Source organism: Daphnia magna, unplaced genomic scaffold (genome assembly GCF_020631705.1).
Source record: "Daphnia magna isolate NIES unplaced genomic scaffold, ASM2063170v1.1 Dm_contigs380, whole genome shotgun sequence".
NCBI lineage: Eukaryota > Metazoa > Arthropoda > Branchiopoda > Diplostraca > Daphniidae > Daphnia > Daphnia magna.
Window position 1 is genome coordinate 1,635 of NW_025533280.1, and position 22,887 is coordinate 24,521.

Sequence of the window (22,887 nt, forward strand, 5' to 3'; positions counted from 1 at the left end):
GTTATACCATGAGTTTTTACTTCTATATGTAAACTGCATGAAATATACTTGTATTCAATGTGAATACACTGTTATACCATGAGTTTTTACTTCTATATGTAAACTGCATGGAATATACTTGTATTCAATGTGAATACACTGTTATACCATGAGAGTTTTTACTTCTATATGTAAACTGCATGGAATATACTTGTATTCAATGTGAATACACTGTTATACCATGAGTTTTTACTTCTATATGTAAACAGCATCAAATATACTTGTATTCAATGTGAATACACTGTTATACCATGAGTTTTTTACTTCTATATGTAAACAGCATGAAATATACTTGTATTCAATGTGAATACACTGTTATACCATGAGTTTTTACTTCTATATGTAAACTGCATGGAATATACTTGTATTCAATGTGAATACACTGTTATACCATGAGTTTTTACTTCTATATGTAAACTGCATGGAATATACTTGTATTCAATGTGAATACACTGTTATACCATGAGTTTTTACTTCTATATGTAAACTGCATGGAATATACTTGTATTCAATGTGAATACACTGTTATACCATGAGTTTTTAGTTCTATATGTAAACAGTCATCAAATATACTTGTATTCAATGTGAATACACTGTTATACCATGAGTTTTTAGTTCTATATGTAAACAGCATGAAATATACTTGTATTCAATGTGAATACACTGTTATACCATGAGTTTTTACTTCTATATGTAAACTGCATGGAATATACTTGTATTCAATGTGAATACACTGTTATACCATGAGTTTTTACTTCTATATGTAAACAGCATGAAATATACTTGTATTCAATGTGAATACACTGTTATACCATGAGTTTTTAGTTCTATATGTAAACAGCATGAAATATACTTGTATTCAATGTGAATACACTGTTATACCATGAGTTTTTACTTCTATATGTAAACTGCATGGAATATACTTGTATTCAATGTGAATACACTGTTATACCATGAGTTTTTACTTCTATATGTAAACAGCATGAAATATACTTGTATTCAATGTGAATACACTGTTATACCTATGAGTTTTTACTTCTATATGTAAACAGCATGAAATATACTTGTATTCAATGTGAATACACTGTTATACCATGAGTTTTTAGTTCTATATGTAAACAGCATGAAATATACTTGTATTCAATGTGAATACACTGTTATACCATGAGTTTTTACTTCTATATGTAAACTGCATGGAATATACTTGTATTCAATGTGAATACACTGTTATACCATGAGTTTTTACTTCTATATGTAAACTGCATGGAATATACTTGTATTCAATGTGAATACACTGTTATACCATGAGTTTTTACTTCTATATGTAAACAGCATGGAATATACTTGTATTCAATGTGAATACACTGTTATACCATGAGTTTTTACTTCTATATGTAAACAGCATGGAAATATACTTGTATTCAATGTGAATACACTGTTATACCATGAGTTTTTACTTCTATATGTAAACTGCATGGAATATACTTGTATTCAATGTGAATACACTGTTATACCATGAGTTTTTATTCTATATGTAAACTGCATGGAATATACTTGTATTCAATGTGAATACACTGTTATACCATGAGTTTTTACTTCTATATGTAAACAGCATGGAATATACTTGTATTCAATGTGAATACACTGTTATACCATGAGTTTTTACTTCTATATGTAAACTGCATGGAATATACTTGTATTCAATGTGAATACACTGTTATACCATGAGTTTTTACTTCTATATGTAAACAGCATGAAATATACTTGTATTCAATGTGAATACACTGTTATACCATGAGTTTTTACTTCTATATGTAAACTGCATGGAATATACTTGTATTCAATGTGAATACACTGTTATACCATGAGTTTTTACTTCTATATGTAAACTGCATGGAATATACTTGTATTCAATGTGAATACACTGTTATACCATGAGTTTTTACTTCTATATGTAAACAGCATGGAAATATACTTGTATTCAATGTGAATACACTGTTATACCATGAGTTTTTAGTTCTATATGTAAACAGCATGAAATATACTTGTATTCAATGTGAATACACTGTTATACCATGAGTTTTTACTTTTATATGTAAACTGCATGGAATATACTTGTATTCAATGTGAATACACTGTTATACCATGAGTTTTTACTTCTATATGTAAACTGCATGGAATATACTTGTATTCAATGTGAATACACTGTTATACCATGAGTTTTTACTTCTATATGTAAACTGCATGGAATATACTTGTATTCAATGTGAATACACTGTTATACCATGAGTTTTTAGTTCTATATGTAAACAGCATGGAAATATACTTGTATTCAATGTGAATACACTGTTATACCATGAGTTTTTACTTCTATATGTAAACAGCATCGAAATATACTTGTATTCAATGTGAATACACTGTTATACCATGAGGTTTTTAGTTCTTATATGTAAACTGCATGGAATATACTTGTATTCAATGTGAATACACTGTTATACCATGAGTTTTTACTTCTATATGTAAAACAGCATGAAATATACTTGTATTCAATGTGAATACACACTGTTATACCATGAGTTTTTACTTCTATATGTAAACAGCATGGAAATATACTTGTATTCAATGTGAATACACTGTTATACCATGAGTTTTTACTTCTATATGTAAACTGCATGGAATATACTTGTATTCAATGTGAATACAACTGTTATACCATGAGTTTTGACTTCTATATGTAAACTGTCATGGAATATACTTGTATTCAATGTGAATACACTGTTATACCATGAGTTTTTAGTTCTATATGTAAACAGCATGGAAATATACTTGTATTCAATGTGAATACACTGTTATACCATGAGTTTTTACTTCTATATGTAAACTGCATCGGAATATACTTGTATTCAATGTGAATACACTGTTATACCATGAGTTTTTACTTCTATATGTAAACTGCATGGAATATACTTGTATTCAATGTGAATACACTGTTATACCATGAGTTTTTACTTCTATATGTAAACAGCATGAAATATACTTGTATTCAATGTGAATACACTGTTATACCATGAGTTTTTACTTCTATATGTAAACAGCATGGAATATACTTGTATTCAATGTGAATACACTGTTATACCATGAGTTTTTACTTCTATATGTAAACAGCATGGAATATACTTGTATTCAATGTGAATACACTGTTATACCATGAGTTTTTACTTATATATGTAAACTGCATGGAAATATACTTGTATTCAATGTGAATACACTGTTATACCATGAGTTTTTACTTCTATATGTAAACAGCATGAAATATACCTTTGTATTCAATGTGAATACACTGTTATACCATGAGTTTTTACTTCTATATGTAAACAGCATGAAATATACTTGTATTCAATGTGAATACACTGTTATACCATGAGTTTTTACTTCTATATGTAAACTGCATGGAATATACTTGTATTCAATGTGAATACACTGTTATACCATGAGTTTTTACTTCTATATGTAAACTGCATGGAATATACTTGTATTCAATGTGAATACACTGTTATACCATGAGTTTTTACTTCTATATGTAAACAGCATGAAATATACTTGTATTCAATGTGAATACACTGTTATACCATGAGTTTTTACTTCTATATGTAAACAGCATGGAATATACTTGTATTCAATGTGAATACACTGTTATACCATGAGTTTTTACTTCTATATGTAAACTGCATGAAATATACTTGTATTCAATGTGAATACACTGTTATACCATGAGTTTTTACTTCTATATGTAAACTGCATGGAATATACTTGTATTCAATGTGAATACACTGTTATACCATGAGTTTTTACTTCTATATGTAAACTGCATGGAATATACTTGTATTCAATGTGAATACACTGTTATACCATGAGTTTTTACTTCTATATGTAAACAGCATGGAATATAACTTGTATTCAATGTGAATACACTGTTATACCATGAGTTTTTACGTTCTATATGTAAACAGCATCGAAATATACTTGTATTCAATGTGAATACACTGTTATACCATGAGTTTTTACTTTCTATATGTAAACTGCATGGAATATACTTGTATTCAATGTGAATACACTGTTATACCATGAGTTTTTACTTCTATATGTAAACAGCATGAAATATACTTGTATTCAATGTGAATACACTGTTATACCATGAGTTTTTACTTCTATATGTAAACAGCATGAAATATACTTGTATTCAATGTGAATACACTGTTATACCATGAGTTTTTACTTCTATATGTAAACTGCATGGAATATACTTGTATTCAATGTGAATACACTGTTATACCATGAGTTTTTACTTCTATATGTAAACTGCATGGAATATACTTGTATTCAATGTGAATACACTGTTATACCATGAGTTTTTAGTTCTATATGTAAACTGTCATGAAATATACTTGTATTCAATGTGAATACACTGTTATACCATGAGTTTTTACTTCTATATGTAAACAGCATGAAATATACTTGTATTCAATGTGAATACACTGTTATACCATGAGTTTTTACTTCTATATGTAAACTGCATGGAATATACTTGTATTCAATGTGAATACACTGTTATACCATGAGTTTTTACTTCTATATGTAAACTGCATGGAATATACTTGTATTCAATGTGAATACACTGTTATACCATGAGTTTTTACTTCTATATGTAAACAGCATGAAATATACTTGTATTCAATGTGAATACACTGTTATACCATGAGTTTTTACTTCTATATGTAAACAGCATGAAATATACTTGTATTCAATGTGAATACACTGTTATACCATGAGTTTTTACTTCTATATGTAAACTGCATGGAATATACTTGTATTCAATGTGAATACACTGTTATACCATGAGTTTTTAGTTCTATATGTAAACTGCATGGAATATACTTGTATTCAATGTGAATACACTGTTATACCATGAGTTTTTACTTCTATATGTAAACTGCATGGAATATACTTGTATTCAATGTGAATACACTGTTATACCATGAGTTTTTACTTCTATATGTAAACTGCATGGAATATACTTGTATTCAATGTGAATACACTGTTATACCATGAGTTTTTACTTCTATATGTAAACAGCATGAAATATACTTGTATTCAATGTGAATAACACTGTTATACCATGAGTTTTTACTTCTATATGTAAACTGCATGGAATATACTTGTATTCAATGTGAATACACTGTTATACCATGAGTTTTTACTTCTATATGTAAACTGCATGGAATATACTTGTATTCAATGTGAATACACTGTTATACCATGAGTTTTTATTCTTATATATGTAAACAGCATGGAATATACTTGTATTCAATGTGAATACACTGTTATACCATGAGTTTTTAGTTCTATATGTAAACAGCATGGAAATATACTTGTATTCAATGTGAATACACTGTTATACCATGAGTTTTTACTTCTATATGTAAACTGCATGGAATATACTTGTATTCAATGTGAATACACTGTTATACCCATGAGTTTTTACTTCTATATGTAAACAGCATGAAATATACTTGTATTCAATGTGAATACACTGTTATACCCATGAGTTTTTACTTCTATATGTAAACAGCATGAAATATACTTGTATTCAATGTGAATACACTGTTATACCATGAGTTTTTACTTTTATATGTAAACTGCATGGAATATACTTGTATTCAATGTGAATACACTGTTATACCATGAGTTTTTACTTCTATATGTAAACTGCATGGAATATACTTGTATTCAATGTGAATACAACTGTTATACCATGAGTTTTTACTTCTATATGTAAACAGCATGGAATATACTTGTATTCAATGTGAATACACTGTTATACCATGAGTTTTTACTTCTATATGTAAACAGCATGAAATATACTTGTATTCAATGTGAATACACTGTTATACCATGAGTTTTTACTTCTATATGTAAACTGCATGGAATATACTTGTATTCAATGTGAATACACTGTTATACCATGAGTTTTTACTTCTATATGTAAACTGCATGGAATATACTTGTATTCAATGTGAATACACTGTTATACCATGAGTTTTTAGCTTCTATATGTAAACAGCATGAAATATACTTGTATTCAATGTGAATACACTGTTATACCATGAGTTTTTACTTCTATATGTAAACAGCATGGAAATATACTTGTATTCAATGTGAATACACTGTTATACCATGAGTTTTTACTTCTATATGTAAACTGCATGGAATATACTTGTATTCAATGTGAATACACTGTTATACCATGAGTTTTTTTAGTTCTATATGTAAACTGCATGTGAAATATACTTGTATTCAATGTGAATACACTGTTATACCATGAGTTTTTACTTCTATATGTAAACAGCATGGAATATACTTGTATTCAATGTGAATACACTGTTATACCCATGAGTTTTTACTTCTATATGTAAACTGCATGGAATATACTTGTATTCAATGTGAATACACTGTTATACCATGAGTTTTTACTTCTTATATGTAAACAGCATGGAATATACTTGTATTCAATGTGAATACACTGTTATACCATGAGTTTTTAGTTCTATATGTAAACTGCATGGAATATACTTGTATTCAATGTGAATACACTGTTATACCATGAGTTTTTACTTCTATATGTAAACTGCATGGAATATACTTGTATTCAATGTGAATACACTGTTATACCATGAGTTTTTAGTTCTATATGTAAACAGCATGAAATATACTTGTATTCAATGTGAATACACTGTTATACCCATGAGTTTTTACTTCTATATGTAAACAGCATGGAATATACTTGTATTCAATGTGAATACACTGTTATACCATGAGTTTTTACTTCTATATGTAAACAGCATGAAATATACTTGTATTCAATGTGAATACACTGTTATACCATGAGTTTTTACTTCTATATGTAAACTGCATGGAATATACTTGTATTCAATGTGAATACACTGTTATACCATGAGTTTTTACTTCTATATGTAAACTGCATGGAATATACTTGTATTCAATGTGAATACACTGTTATACCATGAGTTTTTAGTTCTATATGTAAACAGCATGAAATATACTTGTATTCAATGTGAATACACTGTTATACCATGAGTTTTTTATTCTATATGTAAACTGCATGGAATATACTTGTATTCAATGTGAATACACTGTTATACCATGAGTTTTTACTTCTATATGTAAACAGCATCAAATATACTTGTATTCAATGTGAATACACTGTTATACCATGAGTTTTTAGTTCTATATGTAAACAGCATGAAATATACTTGTATTCAATGTGAATACACTGTTATACCATGAGTTTTTACTTCTATATGTAAACAGCATGGAATATACTTGTATTCAATGTGAATACACTGTTATACCATGAGTTTTTACTTCTATATGTAAACAGCATGAAATATACTTGTATTCAATGTGAATACACTGTTATACCATGAGTTTTTACTTCTATATGTAAACAGCATGAAATATACTTGTATTCAATGTGAATACACTGTTATACCATGAGTTTTTACTTCTATATGTAAACTGCATGCGAATATACTTGTATTCAATGTGAATACACTGTTATACCATGGAGTTTTTTTTTTTATATGTAAACTGCATGGAATATACTTGTATTCAATGTGAATACACTGTTATACCATGAGTTTTTACTTCTATATGTAAACAGCATGAAATATACTTGTATTCAATGTGAATACACTGTTATACCATGAGTTTTTACTTTTATATATGTAAACAGCATGGAATATACTTGTATTCAATGTGAATACACTGTTATACCATGAGTTTTTAGTTCTATATGTAAACAGCATGGAAATATACTTGTATTCAATGTGAATACACTGTTATACCATGAGTTTTTACTTATATATGTAAACTGCATGGAATATACTTGTATTCAATGTGAATACACTGTTATACCATGAGTTTTTAGTTCTATATGTAAACAGCATGAAATATACTTGTATTCAATGTGAATACACTGTTATACCATGAGTTTTTACTTCTATATGTAAACAGCATCAAATATACTTGTATTCAATGTGAATACACTGTTATACCATGAGTTTTTACTTCTATATGTAAACTGCATGGAATATACTTGTATTCAATGTGAATACACTGTTATACCATGAGTTTTTACTTCTATATGTAAACTGCATGGAATATACTTGTATTCAATGTGAATACACTGTTATACCATGAGTTTTTACTTCTATATGTAAACAGCATGAAATATACTTGTATTCAATGTGAATACACTGTTATACCATGAGTTTTTACTTTTATATGTAAACAGCATGAAATATACTTGTATTCAATGTGAATACACTGTTATACCATGAGTTTTTACTTCTATATGTAAACTGCATGGAATATACTTGTATTCAATGTGAATACACTGTTATACCATGAGTTTTTACTTATATATGTAAACTGCATGGAATATAACTTGTATTCAATGTGAATACACTGTTATACCATGAGTTTTTCATTTCTATATGTAAACAGCATGAAATATACTTGTATTCAATGTGAATACACTGTTATACCATGAGTTTTTACTTCTATATGTAAACAGCATGGAAATATACTTGTATTCAATGTGAATACACTGTTATACCATGAGTTTTTACTTCTATATGTAAACTGCATGGAATATACTTGTATTCAATGTGAATACACTGTTATACCATGAGTTTTTAGTTCTATATGTAAACTGCATGGAATATACTTGTATTCAATGTGAATACACTGTTATACCATGAGTTTTTACTTCTATATGTAAACTGCATGGAATATACTTGTATTCAATGTGAATACACTGTTATACCATGAGTTTTTACTTCTATATGTAAACTAGCATGGAATATACTTGTATTCAATGTGAATACACTGTTATACCATGAGTTTTTACTTCTATATGTAAACAGCATGGAAATATACTTGTATTCAATGTGAATACACTGTTATACCATGAGTTTTTACTTCTATATGTAAACTGCATGGAATATACTTGTATTCAATGTGAATACACTGTTATACCATGAGTTTTTATTCTATATGTAAACTGCATGGAATATACTTGTATTCAATGTGAATACACTGTTATACCATGAGTTTTTAGTTCTATATGTAAACCAGCATCAAATATACTTGTATTCAATGTGAATACACTGTTATACCATGAGTTTTTACTTCTATATGTAAACAGCATGGAAATATACTTGTATTCAATGTGAATACACTGTTATACCATGAGTTTTTACTTCTATATGTAAACAGCATGGAATATACTTGTATTCAATGTGAATACACTGTTATACCATGAGTTTTTACTTCTATATGTAAACTGCATGGAATATACTTGTATTCAATGTGAATACACTGTTATACCATGAGTTTTTACTTCTATATGTAAAAAGTGTCATGGAATATACTTGTATTCAATGTGAATACACTGTTATACCATGAGTTTTTACTTCTATATGTAAACTGCATCATGGAATATACTTGTATTCAATGTGAATACACTGTTATACCATGAGTTTTTACTTCTATATGTAAACAGCATGAAATATACTTGTATTCAATGTGAATACACTGTTATACCATGAGTTTTTACTTCTATATGTAAACTGAATGGAATATACTTGTATTCAATGTGAATACACTGTTATACCATGAGTTTTTACTTCTATATGTAAACAGCATGGAATATACTTGTATTCAATGTGAATACACTGTTATACCATGAGTTTTTACTTCTATATGTAAACATGCATGGAAATATACTTGTATTCAATGTGAATACACTGTTATACCATGAGTTTTTACTTCTATATGTAAACTGCATGGAATATACTTGTATTCAATGTGAATACACTGTTATACCATGAGTTTTTACTTCTATATGTAAACTGCATGGAATATACTTGTATTCAATGTGAATACACTGTTATACCATGAGTTTTTACTTCTATATGTAAACAGCATCAAATATACTTGTATTCAATGTGAATACACTGTTATACCATGAGTTTTTACTTCTATATGTAAACTGCATGGAATATACTTGTATTCAATGTGAATACACTGTTATACCATGAGTTTTTACTTCTATATGTAAACTGCATGGAATATACTTGTATTCAATGTGAATACACTGTTATACCATGAGTTTTTACTTCTATATGTAAACAGCATGAAATATACTTGTATTCAATGTGAATACACTGTTATACCATGAGTTTTTACTTCTATATGTAAACAGCATGAAATATACTTGTATTCAATGTGAATACACTGTTATACCATGAGTTTTTACTTCTATATGTAAACTGCATGGAATATACTTGTATTCAATGTGAATACACTGTTATACCATGAGTTTTTACTTCTATATGTAAACTGCATGGAAATATACTTGTATTCAATGTGAATACACTGTTATACCATGAGTTTTTACTTCTATATGTAAACAGCATGAAATATACTTGTATTCAATGTGAATACACTGTTATACCATGAGTTTTTACTTCTATATGTAAACAGCATCAAATATACTTGTATTCAATGTGAATACACTGTTATACCATGAGTTTTTACTTCTATATGTAAACTGCATGGAATATACTTGTATTCAATGTGAATACACTGTTATACCATGAGTTTTTACTTCTATATGTAAACTGCATGGAATATACTTGTATTCAATGTGAATACACTGTTATACCATGAGTTTTTACTTCTATATGTAAACTGCATGAAATATACTTGTATTCAATGTGAATACACTGTTATACCATGAGTTTTTACTTCTATGTAAACTGCATGGAATATACTTGTATTCAATGTGAATACACTGTTATACCATGAGTTTTTACTTCTATATGTAAACAGCATCAAATATACTTGTATTCAATGTGAATACACTGTTATACCATGAGTTTTTACTTCTATATGTAAACTGCATGGAATATACTTGTATTCAATGTGAATACACTGTTATACCATGAGTTTTTACTTTCTATATTGTAAACTGCATGGAATATACTTGTATTCAATGTGAATACACTGTTATACCATGAGTTTTTACTTCTATATGTAAACAGCATGAAATATACTTGTATTCAATGTGAATACACTGTTATACCATGAGTTTTTACTTCTATATGTAAACAGCATGGAAATATACTTGTATTCAATGTGAATACACTGTTATACCATGAGTTTTTACTCTATACGTATGTAACTATATGTAACTGCAGTAAAATATACTTGTATTCAATGTGAATACACTGTTATACCATGAGTTTTTACTTCTATATGTAAACTGCATGGAATATACTTGTATTCAATGTGAATACACTGTTATACCATGAGTTTTTACTTCTATATGTAAACTGCATGGAATATACTTGTATTCAATGTGAATACACTGTTATACCATGAGTTTTTACTTCTATATGTAAACAGCATCAAATATACTTGTATTCAATGTGAATACACTGTTATACCATGAGTTTTTACTTCTATATGTAAACAGCATGAAATATACTTGTATTCAATGTGAATACACTGTTATACCATGAGTTTTTACTTCTATATGTAAACTGCATGGAATATACTTGTATTCAATGTGAATACACTGTTATACCATGAGTTTTTACTTCTATATGTAAACTGCATGGAATATACTTGTATTCAATGTGAATACACTGTTATACCATGAGTTTTTAGTTCTATATGTAAACAGCATGAAATATACTTGTATTCAATGTGAATACACTGTTATACCATGAGTTTTTACTTCTATATGTAAACAGCATGGAATATACTTGTATTCAATGTGAATACACTGTTATACCATGAGTTTTTACTTCTATATGTAAACAGCATCAAATATACTTGTATTCAATGTGAATACACTGTTATACCCATGAGTTTTTACTTCTATATGTAAACTGCATGGAATATACTTGTATTCAATGTGAATACACTGTTATACCATGAGTTTTTACTTCTATATGTAAACTGCATGGAATATACTTGTATTCAATGTGAATACACTGTTATACCATGAGTTTTTACTTCTATATGTAAACTGCATGGAAATATACTTGTATTCAATGTGAATACACTGTTATACCATGAGTTTTTACTTCTATATGTAAACTGCATGGAATATACTTGTATTCAATGTGAATACACTGTTATACCATGAGTTTTTACTTCTATATGTAAACAGCATCAAATATACTTGTATTCAATGTGAATACACTGTTATACCATGAGTTTTTACTTCTATATGTAAACTGCATGGAATATACTTGTATTCAATGTGAATACACTGTTATACCATGAGTTTTTACTTCTATATGTAAACTGCATGGAATATACTTGTATTCAATGTGAATACACTGTTATACCATGAGTTTTTACTTCTATATGTAAACAGCATCAAATATACTTGTATTCAATGTGAATACACTGTTATACCATGAGTTTTTACTTCTATATGTAAACAGCATCAAATATACTTGTATTCAATGTGAATACACTGTTTGTAAAATAATGTACTGAATTGGCGGTAGATATAACACACGGACCAAGAAAGAACACTGCCGACACAGGGACACAAATCGGGGTCAATCCACGCCGATCCGTCAGATCTTGGGCGCTGGTTAGTCACGGATTTTGTTTCAATTTGGACAGTGGATTCATATAGTTATGAAACACTGATTTTCAAAATTTTATTGTATTTTGCCCAGTAGTTTCTGAGTTATCGCAAAATGAAAAACGTTTTTTTTTTCATTTTGCCGTAGAGCATTTTTTACCGGTGTTTTTTTATTTTTCAATTTTTGTCCCTATTATTTTATTTTTTGAGAAATTTAAATACAAGTTTCTTATCCAGTTTTTTACTAGCTTTCGTTTGGTTACATTAATTTTAGTAAAAAATTAATTCTAAGTATAGTAATTTAACTTTTAAATTTGTAAACCCTTCCTTATTCAAAAATCGGTAGCCAAAATCTGCGACTTCATAGAGTAGCGGTTTTTTTTTAATTATTCATTAAATATCAATTAACCATATGTATTAAATTCAAAGGACTTAAATTTATACTTTGGCCGAAACAAATCGGCAAAGTTCATGAATATTTTGGATTTTCAACTTCATTTTATGCCTAACGGGCTTTCATGTAAAGTCAGAAAGGGTTGGCTTAGCGGAACATAGGTGGCGCTGATACTCATTAGTAACTCTTAAGAGGAAAGGAAGTTTAAATTGTTTCTCGCAACGTTACTGGTATGTTTTTGCTGTTATAGTTAAGTATAGTTCTTTTAGTGCATAATAATGGATTCCCACGTAGTGCGTTGTTCTGTGGGTGAAAAACTCAACGAAATTTGTTTTCAGACAACTTATGTGAAAGAGGATTTGGTTATCAAGGCAATAGAAGCCACAGAAGAAGTTGTGAGAACAATTAAATATAGAGTGAATATGGATGAAATACCGACAATTTGTGATCATCACTTTGCTGCTTTTCATAAATATTACCACATTCATATGGACAAAGTAAAGTCAAACTTGTGTAGTGACCCTTTAAAAATGCATCAAAGTGATGAAAAACCTAATGCTAAATGTCCCAAAGGAACGAACAAAGTTTCACTTAACATGTGTGACTCCCTCAAAAAGCAAAATGTTTCGTTGTCCATTTTCCCTGGACAAAAAGTATGTGTTCTCTGCTATTCCAGATTAACTAGTTTGATGAAAAATCCAAAGCCAATATCATCATCTTCTACCACTACTTTAGAAGATTTGGAAACGATGTTGAACATGAACGACGATGATGAAGTTTTTGTTTCTCCATTACATGGATTGAAAAAAGCTAATGAAGCTGCTCAGATTTTAGGACTTACTCCAATCAAAATAGAAACAAGAGAATCAAAAGCAAAAAGAGCCTTAAAAATTTCCAGAAAAAGTGAACAAGTGCGATCTAAAGTGAAAGAAGTTTTAGAAGATACTTTGTTAAATGATAGCATCATTCCGTCCTCATCCACTTTGAAGTATATGGAAAGTGATTTTGTTCATTTAATGGAAAATCTTAAAGAACGCTGTTTTTCGTTAAAAGAGAAAAAAGATTATTGTTCCCTTTTATCGCTACTAACGTTAGCTCCAAGGTCGTGGAAAATTCCAACTACTGCCAATTTCTTCTCAGTTTCAGAATGTTTAGTAAGAAGGGCACGAATTCTGAAAAACGAAAAAGGAGTCATGGCGATACCAAATAAGAACAAGGGAAGACCATTATCAGAAGATGAACTGCAAATTGTTTTATCGTTTTACGAAAGTGACGAATATAGCAGAATGCAGCCAGGTATGAAAGATACCGTTAGCGTTCGTCAACCGGGATCTTCAAAAAAAGTGAAAGTTCAAAAAAGACTATTACTTGTGAATATCGATGAACTCTATTCCAAATACAAGGAGTATTGCGTGAATACATTATGTATGAAATCGTGCGGAAGAACAAAATTTTTTATGCTCCGACCAGAACATGTTGTGGAAGTGGGATCAGGAGGAACTCACAATGTATGTGTGTGTGAAAAACACCAAAATGTGAAACTAATGGTCGACGCTTTATGCAATGGAAAAATCGGAAAGTACATGTTTATGGATGACATAGTGTGTGACATTAAATCTGAAGATTGCATGATGAATAAGTGTACCCTATGTCCAGGAATAACTTTTTTGAAACCAAAATTAGTTAAACTGTTAGACAATCAAGCAACTTTAAAATATAAAATGTGGATCTCAACCGATCGAACTATGCTGGAAGAAAAGGAGTGTACTGCTAGTACGTTTATTGACACATTGCTTGACAAGATCAACAAACTTACGAAGCATCACTTCATATCTAAAGAACAATCCAAATTTTGTCGAGAATTAAAAGAAAAAATTACACCGGAAGAATGCTTAATTCAAGGTGATTTCTCGCAGAATTACTCGATGTTTGTTCAAGATTTGACACAAGCATCTTTTTTTAATCCAGTACAACAAGCTACAATTCATCCATTTATTGCTTATTTAAATGTTTTTGGAAAAATAACCCCGCATAGCATCGCAGTTATTAGTAATTGCAACAGTCACAACACCGTTTCAGTGCATTCTTTTTTGAGACCAGTTTTAAATCACGTGAAAGAGTTATGTCCAACTGTGCAAAAAATTTTATACTTCACGGACGGTGCTGCATCGCAGTACAAAAATTACAAAAATTTTGCCAACCTCATTCATCATTTCGAAGACTTTAATTTACATGCAGAATGGCACTTTTTCGCTACGTCTCATGGAAAGGGTCCATGTGACGGGATTGGTGGAACCATTAAAAGATTGGCACGACGAAAAAGTCTTCAAAGTGTGAATAATTCTCAGGAAGACATTCAGACCCCTATTGCGCTATTTAACTTCGCTAATTCTAATATAGAAAACATCAAATTTTTTTACGTTTCAGCTGATGCAATCAGCGAAAATGGAGAAAAACTTCAATCGAGATTTGATAATGCAAGAACGCTACCAGGTACGCAATCATTTCACAAGTTCAAACCTTGTGATTCCACAACAATTGAAGCCTATGAATTATCATCCAGTGATGCTGCGAAGAAATTTGTCATCATAAAAGAAAAAGTTCAAGACAATGTTATCGATTTCAACGCAATAATGGTTAATTCTGTTGTTGCGGGTTTGAACGAAGAGAACAGGGAGTGGTTTTTAGCAACTGTGATTGAAAAAAACGGGGACACAATGGATTTGAACGTAAACTTTTTCCAACCATCTGGACAACAATCAGAAAAACAAGGATTCAAGAAATCTAAAAATAACGATACAAGAATGCCAGTAAAAAACGTCATCCAAATAGTTACAACGCTGGAACAAACTACTCGTCGCAGCCGGACTTTTAAAATAAAACAAGAAGAACGAGACGCAATAGAATCAAGATTTTCAATGTTAATGCAAAATGGTGGAAATTAATTATATTTTGAATGATCAAGATGATACAGCTACTCAAATAAACGTTTTAATGATGAAGCATTGATTTTCTGTTTTAAATTCCCTTTCCCCTCAAGAGTTACTAATGAGTATCAGCGCCACCTATGTTCCGCTAAGCCAACCCTTTCTGACTTTACATGAAAGCCCGTAAGGCATAAAATGAAGTTGAAAATCCAAAATATTCATGAACTTTGCCGATTTGTTTCGGCCAAAGTATAAATTTAAGTCCTTTGAATTTAATACATATGGTTAATTGATATTTAATGAATAATTAAAAAAAAAACCGTTACTCTATGAAGTCGCAGATTTTGGCTACCGATTTTTGAATAAGGAAGGGTTTACAAATTTAAAAGTTAAATTACTATACTTAGAATTAATTTTTTACTAAAATTAATGTAACCAAACGAAAGCTAGTAAAAAACTGGATAAGAAACTTGTATTTAAATTTCTCAAAAAATAAAATAATAGGGACAAAAATTGAAAAATAAAAAAACACCGGTAAAAAATGCTCTACGGCAAAATGAAAAAAAACGTTTTTCATTTTGCGATAACTCAGAAACTACTGGGCAAAATACAATAAAATTTTGAGAATCAGTGTTTCATAACTATATGAATCCACTGTCCAAATTTAAACAAAATCCGTGACTTACCAGCGCCCAAGATCTGACGGAACGGCGTGGATTGACCCATCGACGGATTATACACCATAACGATATTAGCACTAAGGGATTGTTCGTTTGCAAAACACAAATCAATCCCGAAGGTCTAACCAGCGTGGGTGAACGCTCACTCGACGCTCACCTTTTTTCACCCACGGGCCCTGTAAGGGAAGTATGTAAGTATTAACACCACTGAGGTTTGTGTAAAAAACAGTTATTGTACACTACACAGCATATAGAGCATCACAGTAGACACACTTAGAATCGACACTCAACATTCAATTATTCTCGGCACACAGACTCACCCTTTCTTGTCCTTACCCCTTTATAACCTCCTTCTACAGGCAAGGCCTTAGGCAATGCCGTTTCCCACTACGCAACGTTCGAGTCTCGTCCAGATCCGGATTGACTTCCAAAACGTCGATAGCAGCAGCCTCCTTCCCTTTAACCTCCATTTTCTTACACTCCCCTATCGAATTACCTTCTGACGGTAATTCGAAACGTAGTTTTGGTTGCGAACATGAGCGATCACTTACAGCTGGTTCCTCCACACACGGAATATCGTTCTCCAAGGAATAGAGGGATTGGATCGCACGGGTAGTCGAATGACCGGAGGGGAGTCGAATCTCCACCATACGTACTCGCCCATCCCTGCCCAAATGCAACTTTGTGACCAGACCTACCTTCCACTTGAGTCGGGGTAGGAGGTCATCCCGTATCATAACCATCTGATCAACCCGAATTTGTTGCGATGTTTCCGGCCGATCCCGTTGAGCGAAATTGCGCAAGTCCCGCAGGTAACAGTCGGTCCAGTTCTTCCAGCCACGGTCGAAAACTTGTTTTTGATGTCGCAAACGCCTTGTTAGCTTTTCCGAATTTTCATTTGAGTTAAAGTTTTTTAATTCAAGGGAAGAGGGAAATGCTACAGCTCGTCGTCCGATGAGGAGATCACTAGGTGTCACATAAGTTGCGGAATCGTTCGGGGAGTCCACGTCCCGCATCAATGGTCTAGAATTAATCACGGCTTGCATAGATTTGACATGAGTAGCCATCTCTTCGTAATTTAAACATTGAAATCCAAGACTTTTCTTCAAGTTGTCTTTTATGCTTCGGACCAATCGTTCCCAAAAGCCACCCCACCAAGGGGCAGCAGGTGGAATAAACCGCCACTCCATCCGCCGCCCAGCTAGAAAGGAAGCCGTTCGGGGGCTCTTCTTCAATTCATTTAACTGACGAGCAGTTTTAAGGAACGCAGAACCATGATCTGACATTAAAATCTGAACGTCTCACTTGTCAGAGATAAGGCGCTCCAAGGCCAGAAGAAAAGTTTCAGCCGTGAGGGAGCTGACTAATTCCAGCTGGACGGCCCGGGTTACTGGACAGACGAACAGGCAAACGTACACTTTGAGAACCGTTCTTTTCCCATCAAGCGGTTTCACGTACACAGGTCCCATGAAGTCTACACCCGTAATTAGGAACGGTGTCATTTCTGTGATTCGCTCAAGTGGTAGACCGCCCATCGGCTGCGAGTAAGGGCGGCAATGGACTCGTCGGCATCTTCCACAAATGCCGATCACCTTTTTTATCTGCTGCCGGCCTTTGATGAGCCAGTATTTTTCCCTCATCTTGATTAATAGCAAACTTGCACTGGCGTGTAAATATTTTATGTGAAGATTCCAAATCATCAGCTCGATGATTCGATCAGCCGGCACCTGACCGATGGCGGGTAGTAGAGCTGGTGGGGTTCGTTCTTCGAATGCGAAAAGATCTGCTAGACGACTGGTGACGCGTATGATACAATGTTTTTCGTCGAACGCAGGTCTTAAAATAGCGATTGGAGAGGTTTTACTAACCGTTCTTCCACTTCGAAGAGCATCAAATTCGCGGGAGAATGCAGCCTTTTGCACCGAACGGATCCAAAACAACTCTGCTCGATCTAACTCCGGCCCGGATAAACAAGTAACCGTTATGGAACGTCCATTTCCAACTTTTATATCTTCAGACGGGCTATCGGACTCTTCTGAGTTTCCTTTTGAATTCTTTCGATTTCGCAAAAACCGGAAAATCCAGGCGGTTATACGAAGCACCTTTTCAAAGGAACTGTACTTGCTAAGGGAGAAGGGATCTTCAGGAAGGGAGCTGTTAACCGATGTGACAGTAGTTATTCGTGGCATCTCGTCTTCCATGCATCGTTGCTTCTCATCAGATAATGCAGGCGGGATGGATGTCGACCAGCTCCCCTCGTGACTGCGCAACCAGTATGGACCATCACACCACTCAGCGTGTTGCAGTAATTCCTCAGCTGAGCATCCTCTTGAAGCAACATCTGCAGGATTTTCTTTCCCGGGGCAATAACGCCATTGTTCTGGTTGAGAATATTTGCGAATTTCTTCGACCCGATTGCGCACAAAGGGTTTCCACCGATCCAGACTACCCCGAATCCACCCCAAGGCGACGTTGGAGTCACACCAAAACCACGTCACTATATGAGGATACTGGAATGCTTGTAAAATGTAATTTGCTAACCGGCTGGCGAGCAAGGCTCCCAGAAGCTCAAGGCGTGGTAGGGTTATTTTCTTCGTCGGAGCCACTCTTGTCTTGCTCGTCACTAGGCAAGTATGATAAGATGGACCGTTTTGGCTACGAAGGTACGCGACGGCCGCATACCCCCTTTGGGAAGCGTCGCAGAAGACGTGGAGCTGGATCGGTTTCGAGGAATTGGTCCCATAGAAGTATCAGCGAGGTACTTGCAACTGTGTTAAATACGTCAGCCCGTTGATTAATTTTGACCAATCCCGTTGAAGATCGGCTGGAATAGGCGAGTCCCAGGGTGTTCCACTTGCCCATAGCCTTTAGCATTTGGCGTTTGGTCACTTGTTCCGAGACTTCTTGCAGAAGGCGCGTGATTTTCTTAGGTTCAAATGTCCAGCAATCCAGGTCGGGTTTCCATACGACTCCCAGGACCTTTGAGTTTTCTTTATCGCCAAGAAGACGGGAACCAACCGGGTTGATAGAGCCGATATTAGGTAGACCTAGTGCTACTCTCAACGCTGGGGCATTCGTTACCCATTTGGTCAACCGCATGTGGGCATTGTTGAACCCCGCAACCACCTGATCGATGGTGGAAATCGCATTTTCTACCGAGTCGGAACCTGCCAAAAGATCATCCATGTACAGGTTGTTCTCGAGATATTGGGCTAGCTTGGGATCTATGTTTTCCGTATCCTTCAGGTGCTTTCGTATTACAATCCGCAACAAATAAGGACTAGGGGATAGGCCGAAAGTAACTCGGTTCCATCTGTAAACACACCGCTGATCTCTCTTGGTCGGATCCTCAAGCCAAAGGAATCGTAGGGCATTTCTATCTTCTGCATGAACTTCCACCTGAAGAAAGGCCTTCTCAATGTCACCCACCCAAGCAATGCGGTTCCAACGAAATCTTAGTAATACCGCTAGAAGTTCCGGATTCAGGTTATCACCCGTTTCCAGGCAGTCGTTTAACGAGAGACCATTTTCTCCGCGAGCAGAAGCATCAAAAACGGGGCGAATTTTAGTGGACACCGCTTCTTGCCGGACGACGGGTCTGTGGGGATGATAATACTCCAGTTCTCCCACTTGGTCAACGGGTTTGTCGTCAACCCTGCTGATAAATCCGGATTGCAGATATAGATGAATTTGTTCGTGGTAGGATCGGAAAAGATTCGGATCCTTCTGAAGTCGCAGCAATAGCCGACGAAATCTGGCGTCCTCTTGGTAGTAATTAGATTTTAGCTGATCTCGCTTATTTGGTCGCCACGGTAGGGGAACGGAGTAGCACCCCTCAGATCCTCTTCTGATTCTCTCTTCAAAATTGGCCAATGGGTTTGATTCTGCGACACCCGGGTGTGGATCAACTATCCCGAAGTGTTCTAAATCCCAAAACCTGCGTTAGTCTTGGCTGTCCGCCTCGTTTCTCGAAGAACATGTTTCGGTTGTCGCCATTAGGGAAATGGTCGTAATATTGGGTATGCCTGGTTCCTTTTCTCGTCCGAATACTAGCCATCCGAACTTGCTGGATACGGCTAGTAGTCCACTTTTGCAGGAAATGGTCTTATAGTTAACCACTGATTGACAGTGGTCTGCTCCTATTAAAAGGTCAATACTGGCGGGCTGGGAATGAACGGAGCCGATTCTTTCGTCAGCTACACGACTATCGGCAATCTCTGAAACCGTATAAGCTCGTGGTGCAGATAAGTCCGGACATATTTCAGAGGTGGTTAAAACTCTCATTTCGACTTTCTCCTTTTTACCGTGAGTTCCGCTTACCCGTAATTGGAAGCAACGAATTATAGATGGCCTTGAGACGTCTTTGGATCCAAATCCACATATAGAAACTTTTTCCGAACCAACCAAGTTGAGACCTAGTTCAGTCACAATCCTTTCAGTTACATACGATCGCTGGCTACCTTTATCAACAAGGCAAGTGGTCTTTAACGTCCCTAATGGTCCGTAAAGCAACACGGTCGCTGTCTTTAAATAGATCTCCTTCTGTTGTGGAAGCGAGGTACATAGCTCGATGGTGCTCGTAGACGGTTTTACCCCTCCTTCTTTAGGGTTCTTTTCGCTACTCGGGCCCTTATCCATATTCCGGCAAAGCGCAGTGTGATGTCGCCTTTGGCATTTGCGACAGTTTGGATTTGGGTTTCGACAATCGGAGGCTCTATGTCCGTTTCTCAGACAGGCGAAACATCGTTTTTCCCTTTTTACCACTTCTAGTCTTTTTTCAAGGGGTAAAGCGCACTTGAGTGGCGAATGGGTCAAATGACAAAAGATGCATTTATTGCGCAGTTCTTGATTGCTACCGGGTTTCGATACAGTGGTTAGAGCAGCAGTTGAAGGGATTAATCTTGCCTTGCGTAACTCATGTGGATACGACGATCCTTCTTCTGCTCCCCGTTTTCTGGAGGAGTTGTCGGAATTTCGACCGCGGTCTTGGCTGGTCACTTCCTTTCGCAAGAAAGCTAACACATCCTTGACGTCGGGTCTTGTTTCTTTATCCGCCGTGGACCGATACCAAGCGATGCGGATACTTTTAGGCAAACGATCCACGAAAAGTGATACTAACGGTATTGCGTAGCTGTCATACGGGACCCCCAAAGTCTCCAAACTTCTTATTCTGACCTCGCTCTCCAGTAAGAATTGTTTTAGGGCCTGGTGATTGCCCGAAGGTACCGCGGCGAGGTTGTGAAGTTGACGAAAGTTCTCCTGGATAATGATATCGGTTGATCCGTAATGTTGCAATAGCAATTCGACAGCGACGTCGTAGTTGACACTGGTTAAAGGTAAACCTTCAATGACCGAAAATGCCTCCCCTCTTAAGGCCTCCTTTAATCTAACAAACTTCTCTAGTGTGGGTAAGGCGTCCTGTTCATGAACCGCTAGTTTATAAACGCCCCAGAATTCAGGCCATTTTAATATCTCTCCCGAAAATACGGGTATTCTTGAGACGGTTACTTTAGCCACGACGGCTGATAAGGCTTGGTGTGTTGAGGTCTCCGCTACTGGGTTGCCCGAAGACGGAAGATTCGTAGGAGTTTCCATCTTGCTTTTCGCTTCTTCCACTGACGCGCGAGTTCTATGGTACTGACTTCTAAATTCCTCCATAGTATTGACCCGTGCTTCTAGGTCATCTACTTCGGATTCTCTGATAACAGTTTCAAAAAGATTATAGAGAGTTTCCCATTTGGAAGAGAAATCCTCCAATAATCCACCGAGTTCGGAAGGCTCGGGTTGCGCGAGCTGGGCGCCAATTACCTCCTTGGCTTCTCGAAACCGGTTGCTATAGATTTCAATAAGACGTAGATTTCGTTCCATTTTTGTAAAGTCGTATAAATTGATTGGGTTCGATATTTCTGAGAAAGGACCGTAGGGAATCGGATGTTGACCAAGTACTGGGATTCCAGGTAGGGAACAACCTTTAATGACCTCTAGTCGATTTCTGAACGTCGTTAAACTTCGATAACCGACGTTGCGCCAATTCTCAGAATTACGTTGCAGTCGACAATGTAACGTTTGCAGCAAATTAAAATCACAAAAGAA

At 34.2% G+C, this 22,887-nt stretch overlaps 2 protein-coding genes across 2 annotated transcripts; both read right to left on the reverse strand.

The window, feature by feature from the left end:
- Positions 1–17,147: 17,147 nt before the first annotated feature.
- On the reverse strand, positions 17,148–18,080 carry LOC123468596. The gene has a single exon (XM_045167896.1). The coding sequence runs from the start codon at positions 18,078–18,080 to the stop codon at positions 17,148–17,150; it is 933 nt and encodes a 310-aa protein (XP_045023831.1).
- Positions 18,081–18,095: 15 nt separating this feature from the next.
- On the reverse strand, positions 18,096–22,662 carry LOC116933670. Its single transcript, XM_032941395.1, has 3 exons — positions 20,772–22,662; positions 19,576–20,702; positions 18,096–19,508 (listed from the first exon to the last, which is right to left on the reverse strand). The coding sequence occupies exons 1-3, from the start codon at positions 22,660–22,662 to the stop codon at positions 18,096–18,098; spliced, it is 4,431 nt and encodes a 1,476-aa protein (XP_032797286.1).
- Between the last annotated feature and the right edge of the window lie 225 nt (positions 22,663–22,887).

What these genes read in the sequence shown, in the direction of transcription:
- LOC123468596 (XM_045167896.1), bottom strand. Translation starts at nt 18,080, where the DNA reads ATGTCAGATCATGGTTCTGCGTTCCTTAAAACTGCTCGTCAGTTAAAT.
- LOC116933670 (XM_032941395.1), bottom strand. Translation starts at nt 22,662, where the DNA reads ATGGAACGAAATCTACGTCTTATTGAAATCTATAGCAACCGGTTTCGA. An exon ending in AATGGCGACAACCGAAACAT is followed by an intron (nt 20,703 to 20,771) that starts GTTCTTCGAGAA and finishes ACTTCGGGATAG; the next exon opens with TTGATCCACACCCGGGTGTC. An exon ending in AAATTAATCAACGGGCTGAC is followed by an intron (nt 19,509 to 19,575) that starts GTATTTAACACA and finishes AAACCGATCCAG; the next exon opens with CTCCACGTCTTCTGCGACGC.